General features: G+C 42.0%; 1 protein-coding gene across 2 annotated transcripts in view; it reads right to left on the reverse strand.

Annotated features, from left to right (window-relative positions):
* Nucleotides 2,497-13,787, reverse strand: part of MUC13 (mucin 13, cell surface associated) — a 14,899-nt gene continuing 3,608 nt past the window's right edge. For both annotated transcript variants that reach the window (XM_021400238.1, XM_021400237.1), the window contains 12 exons: nucleotides 13,690-13,746; nucleotides 13,247-13,303; nucleotides 12,718-12,837; nucleotides 11,517-11,623; nucleotides 10,828-10,886; nucleotides 9,927-10,078; nucleotides 8,704-8,829; nucleotides 7,449-7,557; nucleotides 6,259-6,296; nucleotides 4,749-4,836; nucleotides 3,859-4,060; nucleotides 2,497-3,410 (listed from right to left, as the gene is read on the reverse strand). In XM_021400238.1, the coding sequence (XP_021255913.1) occupies nucleotides 3,363-3,410; nucleotides 3,859-4,060; nucleotides 4,749-4,836; nucleotides 6,259-6,296; nucleotides 7,449-7,557; nucleotides 8,704-8,829; nucleotides 9,927-10,078; nucleotides 10,828-10,886; nucleotides 11,517-11,623; nucleotides 12,718-12,837; nucleotides 13,247-13,303; nucleotides 13,690-13,746 (1,163 nt within the window). In that variant the 3' untranslated portion in view covers nucleotides 2,497-3,362. The remainder of the gene's footprint in view (nucleotides 3,411-3,858; nucleotides 4,061-4,748; nucleotides 4,837-6,258; nucleotides 6,297-7,448; nucleotides 7,558-8,703; nucleotides 8,830-9,926; nucleotides 10,079-10,827; nucleotides 10,887-11,516; nucleotides 11,624-12,717; nucleotides 12,838-13,246; nucleotides 13,304-13,689; nucleotides 13,747-13,787) is intronic.

Consider the following 13,787-nt stretch of genomic DNA (forward strand, 5'->3'; position numbering starts at 1 on the left):
TTATTTTTTTTAAAAAATCAACAACAAAGCATACTAAGCTCTAAAAGCAGTAGTCTAAGGACAAGGAAGCCCATAAAGCATGCAGGTCACAGATAACAGGAAATAAAGGTTGAAAAAATACCTGTTGTTCCTTCAGTTGGAAGGAGTGCTAAAGTTCACCCACAAAACAACAAACCACTAAGGTCAAAGAAAGTAGAGGAGTGAAAATCAAGGCTCTGGGGAACCGCCTTACCTTTATTGCTCACCCTTACCTGCTAGTGACTGCAGCCTGGATCACAATGTGCAGGATCGGTGTAAAACCAGCCTCATAAAGGAAACAAGGTGCTTTTTTATCGGCTGAAAGCTAGAAAAATGCAAAATGCTTCCTGCTCCCAGGCCTGAAAGGAGCAGCCTTTCACATACAATCATAGAATCATTTAGGTTGGAAAAGATCATTAAGATCATTTAGTCCAACTGCCAACCCACCCCCACCATGCCCACTAACTGTGACCTTCAATGCCACATCTCCACATTTCTTGAGCACCTCCAGGGACGGTGACTTGACCACCTCCCTGGGCAGCCTGTGCCAGTGCCTCATCACTCCTTCTGAAAAGAAATCTTTCCTAAAATCCAAACTGGACCTCCTCTGTCGCAACATAAGGCATAACCTCTTGTCCTAAAGTGAAAGTCTGGGTGCTGGGGAGTTCTTGGACACAGCGTCTTACAGCTCATTTTCAATACTGGTTGCAGCCTGAAGCAGTTCAGCCCATCCTTACCCCCATCTTATCACATCCCATCCTCCTGTAAGGCAGCTGCCCAGGTCCAGGCTCTCAGCCCACAGCCATCCACAACCCTGTGCCTCTATCTGACCATCCTGCATCACCTAAATGTACCCAAGTGTCTCCAAATAAAGTCAGCATATCACGTCTTAAGCTACCCAATACCTCCATACAAGCATCTGTCCCTGACTCCTCTATTTAGCATTCCCTGTGCAGATGTGCCAAGAAATCTCTCCAGTGTCACTCTCAGTCTAGGACAAAAGTGGGTGGCAGACTCGAGGGGACACAAGAGGACACCCCAGGTCACAGGAGAGCAGGAGGGTGGGAAAGCTCAGGACCCCAAACATGCTGTGGAAGCTCCCTGGAGGCTTTGCCCTGCCTGCAGCACATCCCTCTCAAGCTGTAGGGTGAGGGTTTCTCCAGTGCCCAGCTGGGTCTGGAGGATATGCAGCTGGAACAATGCATGTGGCAGGCAACAGTCCAAACCACTGCTAACGGCCATTTTCCATGTTCGCATTTCACAGCAGAACTATACTAGAGAAGACATGAAATATCTGAGAATTTGCAGTTTCAGTACAGAATTTCAGTCCAGACAAAATAGCTCTCTCAGCCTTTGCGATGTTAAAGAGCAACAGGTGTATTCCAGTATCTGATGGCCCCTCCCTAGAACAAGCCAAACGGGAATTGGGTGAGCTGCAGAAACCAGCTTTGAACAACAGGAGCAATGGAAATTTCTCAGAAGTTAAATGACACAAACACCTGACTATTTTGCCACCTCTAGTATCAATGACGCTGAATTTCTCCATATCTCACCCTCAATAAAGTTTTACAGCATTGGGTTGTGGTTATTACTGAGCTTTCAAATCCGTGTTGCTTTGCAAGAGAGTTAGAGAGAACACTTTCAAACCTTCTCACGCAGAGCAGCAGGTCCTGTCACAGGTGTTTTAAGGGATCCTCTGCACTAAGCTGTGGAAATGGGAAGTTTGTCCCAATTAAAGGCCAAGGTACACGGGCTGTTACTTTTAATGTAAGTAAATCTGTTTGTTAGATTACCAATGACAAGGAAGAGGGGTCCAACCAAAAGAAGTTGGCTGAACAAAGTCAAGCCTGCGCTGAGCTTAATGACTGCTTGCCATTTGCTGTGTTTGCATCCCATCTGTTCGTCAGTACCTCATTCCCTTAAAGCCCCCATGAAAAATCAGGAAAAAGCGTACTCAGAAGAGAAGTCAAGAAAATAAGACCAAATTTCTACCATCCTTTGAATAGCATGTAAAAAATAGCTAAATCCTGTGAATTTTGCTTGCACAGAGGAAATGCATGTTGAGATGCACGCAGCCAGTGGTGAGTGGCTCAAGCCACCAGAACCTGCCTCCGGCAGCCAAAGATGGCAACAGTCAACTGGAAGAGAGCAACTCTGCCAGTCAACCATGAAAACCCAGAAAAGCAACACAGAGAAACTTGCTCCCTTGCTCACCAGGCTACTTGTAAACTTGTAATTTGACAGGTTTCAACATAAAATAGTCTTTGAATTTGTAAATAACACCACTGGGCAGCAACGTAAGAAAGCCTTCGTACTGAGGAACAATAATATTTAATAGGAAACGTTAACCTGCATACATGAAAAAAAAAATAACCTTAGAACATGAGATTAAATTATGCTTTAAATGAACATAATCTATAAATATATGTACATTTTTGGACATTATATTATATATATATAAAGAAATGCCAACGCCAGTCAACAGATAATGCACATGTATTCTCCATAAAATGCAGATTTTTTAACAGAATTATTTATTAAGTAATGAAAAAGAATAATTTAAGATGATCTAAACTTACAGATTGCAAGAGGAAAAAAAGTGCTAACATTTTCCATAGCAGCTGAGAACATAAAATCAATGTATTTGCGTGAGATGGAGAACAACAGTGCTTGTCTGAAGGTAATGGTTTTTGTGGCTGTATTGGGAAGGAAGGCTGCATAAGAGGTCAGACAGGGCCATTGTCTCTCACAACAGGTGCCAACAGAGATCTGAACTGAATGCTTTCAGAGAGGAAATATTGGAGGGCTGAGGAAAGGAGAAAGACTGATATAGAAAAGAGAACAAAGTTAGGTCCTCATGAATAAAAGTTTTGATACTGTTTGATGTGCCCAAAGCTATGCAGGCAGCCTCTGCCTGAAGCGAGTGAGCACAAACGTAGGCAAAGCTCAGGCAGCTGGTGCTTTCAGCATCACACATATTGCATGGACCATCTTTCAGAAGAACTGAAACACAGCTGGGTTAAAATCCTGGTATCTTGTCTACACTCGCTTTCTTGCCAACACACTTGCCTCTTGAAAGGAGTCTAATGCTTATAGGACCCTTTTAGTTTTTTGAAGTCTTCTCCCTGCACTCTGCTTAATTTTTATTTTCCCTTATTTCAGAGAGTTATTGCCTTTCTCCTTCAAGTAGGGGGGTCTTCTTTTAGAAAATCTTCAGAGAATCTTGTACTACGGACTCTGTTGTCTCTGCTGATGAAATAACTGTGCTGGTAAGAGGCTGTGAAACTCTTTGGTCTGACCCCGTACCGTGGTCGTCGTCCATCCTTCTACTACTGGCCACTCAGTTATCTGCGTTGCAGCCGAAAGCCCTCGGGCTGCCGTGATATTTCATACTAGAGAAAAAAGGAGTTGTTCTTGGTCAGAAAGCTTCTTTCTCATAACAGTTCAGCAAGTAACACACAGCACGCGGTGACCCTCTCTCTAAGCCCTCATGGAAAACCAAATGTATTTTACAGACCGCTTTTCATCAGTGAAAATTTGACATCTTTGGAAAGCTGAAAAAGCCAAAAACCATGTGAATCTGATCACACGATTCTATCGTGGTCCTACGACACAGCAGACCTGTGGGCAGTCAGACTGTTGCTTTGACCCTTGCTTTTCACACGTGCCTCCCATGACTCAAGAACAATCACTAGGGCTTTAAAAAATCTTCATGAGATGTGTGCTATCTTTGTAATATGGAGGATGGACAGGAGTGGAGCTTCGGTTCTGACAATGTCAGTAGCCCACAGCACCACAGTTCAGGAACACAGTCCCCATAGGCCTGTGTGAAACACTTACCAAATCATCGTAATTCTTCTCCACAAAGTCACCTCTGTTTGAGGAGCGCACCTCGTAAGGGTTGTTTGGCTGATACCCTGGGTTTGCATGGCCAGAAGTGGTTTGGACCCTGGGGAACATCCTGGTCTCGTCAGAGGTACTTGAGAAGGAATTTCTTGGCTTTATCAACCTCTTTTTCTCCGGATCATGACTGCGCTTGGCTCTTCAAGAGGAAATAGAAGAAGAAAGGAATTTTTACCTATTCAGTTGTCCCCTCTACCTTATTTTGAATGCTCAGTCCTGTTCTGAAACATGCCCTGGATTTTTCTAGCAAACATACTGTAGAACACCTAGTTGTCAGTGACAGGGTGCAAAGTTTGGCATCTCTTATCACATATGGAGATAAGCTGCAAAGAGAGACAGAGGGGAACATTGACCTCTTCCAGCTGACTGATGAAGGTTCCTTGATCACCACTAGCCCTAACTGATTGCTGAGAGGAGGAAATCAGACATCTCTCATAGGCCTTCTTCAGGCTCAAATGATGAATTTGAATTGCCTGTGATCACAAGCTCATACCTCGCACATAACCTCAGCACCAGCTTGTGCACCTGCTGGTGACCTATGCCTGCTATAGGAGGCCTTGTGGGAATCCTTACCTGGGCAGCACCGACAGGAAAGGCAGGGAAGGTGCTAAAGCTTGCATGGTTTGATTCACAGCAAAAGAATAAATAGTTCTGGGGAGAGCACATGGATGAAAGCAAATCCTAATGGCTGCATGACTTAGATGAACTTGTCTGCCCAGCTAGGCATGCAACCACATTTGCAGCCCTGCCCCTTTCCAAATTTCTGCTTCGCTCTCTAGGAACATGCAGCAATGGAGCTTCCATTCAGTTGTCAGAAATACTCTTACCTTATTGAAACAACTGAGACCGCTGCCACTAAACACAAGATAACGGCTGCCAACACCGTGCCCACTATTATAAGGATGAGTTCTTTGTCTGGAAAAACCAAAGAAACAGCAATTGAGAACTCATGGCAAATATTGAAGACCAAGTTCTGTTTCTCTCCCCTTGCAATTAAAGAATGAAAAAAAAAGATGTTATTCATTCCTAGGTTCCTGATGCTGCCTTAGTACAGCTGTCGATGTGGACAAAGAATGCATGTGTGCAACAGATGCACAACATTAAACCACAGACTCTGCCATGACCAGCAGAGCAATCTGGCACATTCAATCACAGTGGGGGCATATAAGAAGACAACAGGGAGCAGGGTTTCTCCAAAGAATGTTATGCCAAACACAAGTGTAGTGTATGTATCCTTGATTACTGCACAGCAAACATTAGTATACACCAAGTGCCAAATGGGGAAGTCTGTGTTATTCATGGAGTTTATTACTAAAGGGTCTTAAATCTGTGTTTAAATTCCCAGTGTGAGTGTTGATTTTGTGCATATTCGGTATTTTAATTTGCTTTATGAAAAGGGCATTAAGATTTCCAAAGCTTTGTCAGAAAATGTATGTTCCATGGGATTACAATATCCTTCCTGTCAAACATTTACACCTGGCGAGTTACTCTGTGCTGCACTACCATCAGCCAATCTACAACAGTTTTAGGCATAAACCAAAGACTTGAAGATCTCACCTCTGCAAAGACAGGGATGTTAAACATCTACTAGTTTAAGGATGAAGCAGTGTGAAAATCTGCCAAAGGGCAGCACGAGGATATACTTTCTACTTAAACAATGCCAAGTCATTGCGGAAGCAAAGAACCACCAGCGCTTGTTTTTCAATCTGCCTTTGACTGTGATAGATGCTCTGAGATTAGGCACATGTAAACACTAGCAGGGATGATGGATGTCCTAATTTATACACGAGAGAGTCTGTGCAAGGTGCAGAAAACAGCTGCAAAACAGACTCAGTAAATGGAAAAAGCTTTGGAAGTCCAGTCTGGTTTGCTTGTCCCATTACAGATGACACAGTTGGGGCCATCTTACCAGTATAGGATACTAGATACTATGCAGTACTTGCAAGCTGAAGCACAAACATGAACCAGTGGTTAGATATTAATGCAAGGACATTTCAAATGAGAACAATTCACCAATGTTTTTTTTTGGAATGACTAATTACAGGGAGTGATTGGTTGCAGGAGAAACTAATCCATTGGTGGTGTGGAGTTCAGCATTGCATATCTTCAGATGAGGGCTAAATGCTTTGCAAATACCCCGTGTTTGACTAAAAGCTATTGGGCTTAATGCAGATCTCATTAGAGAAAATGCTACTGTCTGTCTGAACATGAGATTTGAGGAATTATCCTTCCAGGCAATAGTGGAATTTTACTAATCTTTTTCTAGGCTGCTACTTGTCATTTTTGTTGTCTCAGGCAGGTTAAACATTACTGCTTATTTTTCCATGCTGTACTTACTATTCTCACAGTTATCTCCAGAGTAGCCCACTGGACATCTACATGAGAGGAAAAAAAAAAAAAGAAGAAAGATAATCATAGAATCACCAAGGTTGGAAAAGACCTACAAGATCATCCAGTCCAACCATCCACCAATAGCTCTCACTAAAGTGAGATAATATATATATTAATAATATAATAATATAATGTTGTTCAGTGGATGATCACAAAGCATTAGTGTATTTCCACACATTATTAGAAATGTCAGCAAGGTGCAGCAATCAAATGTTTCTTCTTTGATTCTATCTTAATATTAAATTGTTTTGTTTTGTTTTTAGAGGAAAACAATCAGAAAGCTTCAGGTTCTCAGCCTGGAAAAACGTTAAAAGGGACTAATATCTGCAAGGAACAAAGCCCCACATCTCTGTGCCATTTGGAACTGCAACCCACTGCTGAAAAGTACTGCCTTTATCAAAAGCTTCAACATCAGATCTGTAGGACAGGCAGCTCTTTATCTTCCTCCCATAGCTGTTTCTTAAATTTAAAACATCTTGACTTTATGGTAAGAAGTGGCTCTGTTCTGTGTGTAGCAGCAGAAACAACAAAAAGTGCCAAATTAACAGAGCTGGGGAGTGAGGTGCCACTGCCTATCCATGGGAGCAGAGCCCAGCTGGTGACCTACTCAGCTTCAGCAGCAAACAACACTGCTCTGTTCTGATCCTGAGCTGCCAGCTGTACTCACAGGGGGAAAAACAAGATGAAATCACATCGGCCTGAAACTTATCAGGGAACAGAGTCCCCTCTGGTACCAAGGGAAATATTCCAGGGATTTAAGGCAATTCTTGCACTACTGCTTGTTGCTTACTGAGCACCTCAGAATACCACTTCCTGTGGGTCTGTTACTTTGGAAGGAATAGTGTATATTTAAGGGGGTATCCCACAAAATGAGTGTGAGGTAGTTCATCCTCTTCACTGACTCGCAGATGACCTTGGGCCTCCTTGACTTTTCCCTGGGGTATTCCAAGTGCATGCCAACAGCTAATAACAGCACCTAAACCATCATCACTTGTGATGCTGTGGGGATCTGCCCACCTGTTAACTACCTCAGCTGCAGGTTGATCTTCTAGACTGAGAGCAATCCTGCTTTAGCTGTTCTTCTTCCCTATCTTTACCAAGAACGCAGGAATGTGGGGAAAAAGCTGAGTACTCACCTTACACATTTTCCACCCTCCTCTTTAAAGTTAGACATGCATTTGCATTTTGGAATCCCATTTTGTCTTTCACAGAACTTGTTTGCTTTTGCTGAGCAATTCAAGCAATCTGTATTTTCAGAAGGAAAAATACAGAGTGAATTGAATATAGCCCTGCAAAGATCAGTCTTGTAGAACACATCTTGAAAGCATTTCTATTTTCTAATCACAGATAAAACCTGGGACAATTTCCACAAACCCCCCTCTCCTCTTTTTCCTTTTTTTTCCCCCTCAAGGTAAAAGCACACACAACTTTGTCGTGCATCAAAACACCAGAGCAGCCTTTTTAAGGTTATACACATGTAGAACAGAATCTGAAATATTAAAGCACAAAATTTGAAGTAAATAGCCCTTGCTCAAAACATCCAGGTTCATAGTTCAGAATTGGAATCTCGCTAGGTTGCATCCTACATAGGCAACCCAATAATCCTGCAGGCTGACCTCACAGCAGGTGATCTATACAGCAAAAAATGGATCACATGCAGACAAGTTAGGAGCCAAAGGCCCACACCAGACAGCATCTCTCTGGTCTTTATTGTAGCCAGCTTTTATGATTTTATCACGAGTGTTTGCAATAGTTTGTTTTTTTTCTTGAAACATCTTATTGTAGTCTTTTCCTGAAGTGTGAACAATTTTATTTTTCATAACAAGAAAACAAGGGTACATCTCAGTGCTCTAGAGGATTGCCAAAATATAAACATAGTACTCTTAAAAAATTCAAAACCAGTAGTCAAATAAGAACTCAACAATTTGCAGTTCCTAAAAGAATCATTCATTCTGCAAAAAAACAATGAGGGACACAGCTGTAACAGATCATTGCAGTGAAGCATTAGATTTCCAGTTCTGTCAGCATCCTCAGGTAGCTTTTTTTCCAAAGTATGTCCTACCAGAGAAGGCTGAGAACATAAGCTTCAGTTTATTCCACTCTTTATCCACTTAGATGTCAATTCCTACCAAGAGTTCAACGATGCATATATATATAGTTATCCACTCACTAATTTCAGTGCTAATTTTCTCAAACTTCAGCAATTTGCTCTGTTGGAATAGAATTATGGATGTGTTCCAAGTGAAATGTGGGAGTGCGTTTTTACAGCTTGCTTAGTAAGACACACATCCCCTGATTTTCAGAGCTCAGCACGTTTGAGAGTTCAGGAAGACAGAGATAGGGATGACCAGGTCAGAATTTCAGGGATAGATAAAGTAACACGGTACTTACCTGAACAAGAATGTGTGTCCCACTCCGTCTTTGCGAAATCCTCTCTGCATACACATCTTGGATACAGATCCTCTTCACATAATGTGGTTGTGTTATCACAGCCATAAACAGCACAACGGCTTGTACCTTTAAAAGAGAAATAGGAAGCAACCTGGGTACTAGTAATATCCTTTCATAAAAAGCAGTGCACTCACTCAGTAAATCATCAACCAATTTTTTAGCAGTTCTGAAGAAAAAAAATTCCAGATCCTTTTTCTGGGACAACAGTACTGTAGGCGCCTGGACCAATCCTATCTTTTCCCTTGCTCTTTGGTTAAGGTCCTGTTTCCATCACATCTTCCCACATGCTGTTTGTCAGCCTCCTACAACAGCCCTATCCTCCAGGAAGAGAAATTCTACCCACAAGCTCGGATTTGGAACAATAATTTTCTGACTTGCCTCAAAAATATATATATATATTAAAAAATCAGTGGACATTCAGTGGAGGGATGTGATTGTGCTGGTGCTTTGTGAGTTGTCAAGTGTTTCTCCTTCTCTCTCATGCTTAGGATACAGGAAATGTCGTGGCTCAGGTGGACACGGTCACCTTGGAGGCCAAACTCTGGCTACAAGCCATGAACTGGACTCGTTTAATTATTAGCTATGCCTTTTGTGAAGGCTACTTTCAAAATAGGAGCATGTTAGACAAAAGAGGATGAGAAAAACTATGCGTATACAAGAATGTTCTCCAAGTACTACACTTCTTTGTAACAAAAGATGTTAGTGTTTTAGCATTGCCTAGTTGAGTAGCTAATCAGTAAAGGCTCATTTCAATTAATAAAGTCAATTATGGAAGAATAAGTCTAAGGAAATAATCTTCATTCTGTTCCAACAGTAAAACACTGGCTTATTCTGAGCAGTAAAATCTGTGAATATTTTGTCCTGTTTTTTTCCAGAAACTTAACACTCAGCAGACTAAGATCAACATGACATTGCTTATTTAGGAATAATTAATTTCCTCCACATACTCACACAGGAGGTAGAAAGCTTTGGTAAGACTAAAAAGCCCAGCACTGAATGTTTGAATCTACAACATCACCAAAGTTTGGATGCTTAGCTCCTTAAAAACAACAAAGCTTGTGCTCCGATGGGCTTCACTGCATACAGAAATGTTGTAACCAACTTTTAAGATAGGAACCTCTGTGTCTACCAGTTATTTACTTCCACAGTAAGGAATTACATACTTTTGTACTGACTCACGGAGCTTGAATTTTTTGCTGCTATCATTACTGCTTCATCAATTTTCTCACTGGTCTCATTTGTGTTTTCCGTGAAGATGTTCATCACTGTTACATTCACTATATTACCACTTCTGGTACGTGTAGCTTCTGTAGAACTGAGAAGTACAGAAAGTATCATTTTAAAGTCTCATACAGCACATATGGATAGCTAGTTAGACACAAAGACAACAGAGGATTTCTTTCTCTCATCCCATAATGTGGGTAGTTGCTAAGACATATGAAAATGAGTTCAATCCTTGCTCATGAATCCATTAATGGCCATCCTCCTTTACATCCAAATGTAAGAGTCTCTGTAAGTAAAAGCTGTTGGATTTAAAGCTAACTACATAGCTCGTTTGTGTGCTGCTGGCCTGAAACTTATGCTTTTATACTGGGTTAGCCTCAAAGCATCTGCAGCATGGAGGACTTCATCCACTATCTCCTAAGTTCTGCATGGTCTTATCAGCCTGCGGTGTCACCCAGGACAGCCTTGGAGAACCCATACTGAAACATGGGGAGGATAATTCATGGCATGACTGCAACAAAGTCAGAAGGGTCACATAACACAGGGACAAACTGTGTAGTTATTGGCACAGTGCTGTATCCTACAAGGTGTTAAAAGTGGAAGATTCTCTGTGGAACTGTCTCTGCCAGCCCACTTCACAGACCTATTGGAAATCTATAGGGTAAAAAATGGGGCAGGATTTAAAAATACCAAATGAATGGCCTCATTTAATGGGAGTCAGACAGCACTCAGCTCAACCCATATCTTTTCTTTAGCAAAGTAATCCACTGGAAACTAATTAAGTGGAAGCACACAAAGCAAACTTCACACACTGTGGAAAAAACAAACTGGCAAACTTACACAACTTTCACGATGACGGTCTGCTTGTAGTCTGTCATATTAATGAAAGCATCATCAAACTATGAAAGATAAATGAATATCATCAGCTCCCTGGCAGAGGTGCACACCTCTTCTTTCTTACTTCAAGAAAATGACCTCCTTTCAACAGAGCAGTATGAGTTAAACAGTTCATCTTATTTCTCCAGGAAAACCCTTACAACAACTTATCTATAATCACAGAATGCTCAACATGTGTAATATCCATTTCATTAATGTAATTAAAATATGAATACTGGTATGCTTATGGAAAAGGTTATTATTTAGGTATTTAACAGCGGACATCAGAAACTAAACAGTTTGGAAAACTTTGCTTTGCCCAGTGGTTTCTGGGAAGGGAACTGCAAAAGATACAGAGCAATTTATACAAGGGCTTCCCAAAACAGAAGTGGCACTGAAAATGCAGGTATTGCTTGACCTGAGGTTCATCCCTTCACTTCAACAAGAACCACGCCTGTAGTCACCCGAGGGCAAAATTCAACTCTTTCATAAATAAGTCTAAGCTAGTGTGAAATATTCTTGGAAAGAAGTAGATTTATCAAATAGAACTATCTTAGACTCCACATTAAAGGCTGCTTGTATCCCCTCTGTCTGCACCACATTCAGAAAAAACATTAAGTATGCAGAAAAGCTTAAAAAATAAAGTCACTTACAAATTTTATTATGCTTTGGACCATCTCTTCATACTCCTTTGAATGTACACTATCAATATTAGCACTGAACGTTTGTTGCAGCGTAATGGTCCCTGGGAATACCGTCCCTGCAATTAAAACAAAGGATATTAATTAATTACAAAGCATCCAATAATTTGGATTTCACCTTAGGATTTTCCAGCCTTCAGAGATTAGGAAATACAATGCAGAAAACAATATTTGCAATTTTTCATGTGTTCACAGTGGAACTGCTGTGGAACAAACGTTTGCTCAATCAGTTCAGCAACATTTGGGCACGTACTCTGGCTCCCTGAAAAGCAAGCAGGATCCTGGTCTCAACCACAGAATCACAGAATCATCTGAGTTGTAAGGGACCCTTAAAGGCCACCTGGTCCAACTCCCCTGCAGTGAATGGGGACACCTGCAGCTCAGCCAGGTGCTCAGAGCCCCATCCAACCAGACCTCGAATGTCTCAAAGGACAGGGCATCTATCACCTCTCCAGGCAACGTGTTCCACACTGGCAAGACTTTGAAATTGAATAATATTAAACTATAAGCATGGTCTAACACAACACTCTGAAGTGTTATGGCATTTAGCAAGTCAGACACATACATCACAGACTTTAAACCTGCAGTCACAGCCACTAAGCACCTAACATGGTTCACAGTATTTAAGAAAGCAGTTCAGTATCTGTCTCCTTCTTTAGGCTCGCAAGTAAATTTGGTAATCCTGCCTGCTGACATTTACATAAGAAGCCTCATTTGCTCACGTGCTTGCTCTTCAACAGCATCTCAGTCGCATTTCAACACGACTCTGAAGAATGTTTAGCAAGAGGAAAAATCAAGCCAGCTGTTCTGAGGTCTTGGGCTTTTATAAATCTTGGCCATAAATACTGATGTCAGGTCTGCACTTGCATTTCTTTCCCACTTTTCACATATTTTAATCTCCAGAATGCCTGACAGGGAACTCAGCTAATCTTCCTGGCACATTAAACTCTTTGACTGTTACTGGTTTGTGAGATAACAATCTAGGTCATTGTAGCAGTGGCTGTCTGCAAAGTAAGGCATTATTCAGCAGTTACTTTCCCAGACTGATTACGTTTTAGTTATAACATGAGAACAAGTCACACAGGAAGAATATTTCACCTAAGCAGTTATCTGCAAAATGCCTAAAAACACAGATTGCCATCCTGAAACTCACCTACGTGACAAGCGTTGCTGTAGTGGTAGAATCCATACGGGCACTGGCATAGATACGTGGTATTCAGAGGGACACATGTAGCCAAGTTTCCTCCACAGATATTGGGTTTGCATAACTCCTCTGATACAAAGATCAAAGATGCGGATGTCAGAATTTGTACAAAATTGCAACAGGCAGTGGATATAGTCCATTACACAGTACACATCTCATGCTAATAAAGGAAACTACCAGTAAGCTTTGTAGAGGAGGAATGCAGCTGCACTGTTCACTGCTCAGATGCAATCAATAGCCACAGCAGGCCAAGGCAAAAAAGAAGGGGACCAGTGCGTGGTAGCAGGCAAACTAGCCCTGCCCATGAGCTGTTCTGGGCCACGACTCCACTTCAGTCTAGTACGTTGGTGGTCCCTTTTCAGCAAAACCCTGGGCTTCAGCATGTGCCCCACAAGGATAGAGCATTAAAACCAAGCCGAGTTGCACTTGCTGGACACAACTGGCCCAGTCACCGGCATACACATCTCACCATCCTTACCTAGTGTTGGAGGTGCAGATGTGGTAGAATTTCCCACAGTTGTTGCAGAAGTGTTTCCTGATGAAGGGAAAAGAACAGACATGGTAGCACAATTTCACATACCAGGCAAGAAAACTCTGGAGGAACCATTTTGTTTTAAGGACAGACTTAGATAAGGAGCCGACCTGTAGTGATACTACGACAGACGTAGTATCACTACTTAGGATTGGAGGAAGGGAGTCTCCGTGGCAACCACACTCCTTTGAGGTGCTGGGCATCGGATGGGATAACAACCATCTGGTGGGAAGGACGAGCTTGACCACCTCCCTCATGGAGGAAGACAGATGACATCTCCACCTGGGCAGGGGAACACACCGCTGCCTGTGGGGGTTCAGGTGATCCTTGCTCTGAGTAACACCAAAATGTCCTCATGAAGTGCTCCGGGACGCTTATTTCTTCCTTACCTGTTGGTGTTGATTCAGACGTGGTAAAATTTTCCACGGGTGTTGTAGTTGTGTTATCTGACGAAGGGAAGAGAACAGACGTAGTATCACTACTTAGG

This window comes from Numida meleagris, chromosome 5 (genome assembly GCF_002078875.1).
Source record: "Numida meleagris isolate 19003 breed g44 Domestic line chromosome 5, NumMel1.0, whole genome shotgun sequence".
In the NCBI taxonomy this organism is placed as follows: Eukaryota; Metazoa; Chordata; class Aves; order Galliformes; family Numididae; genus Numida; species Numida meleagris.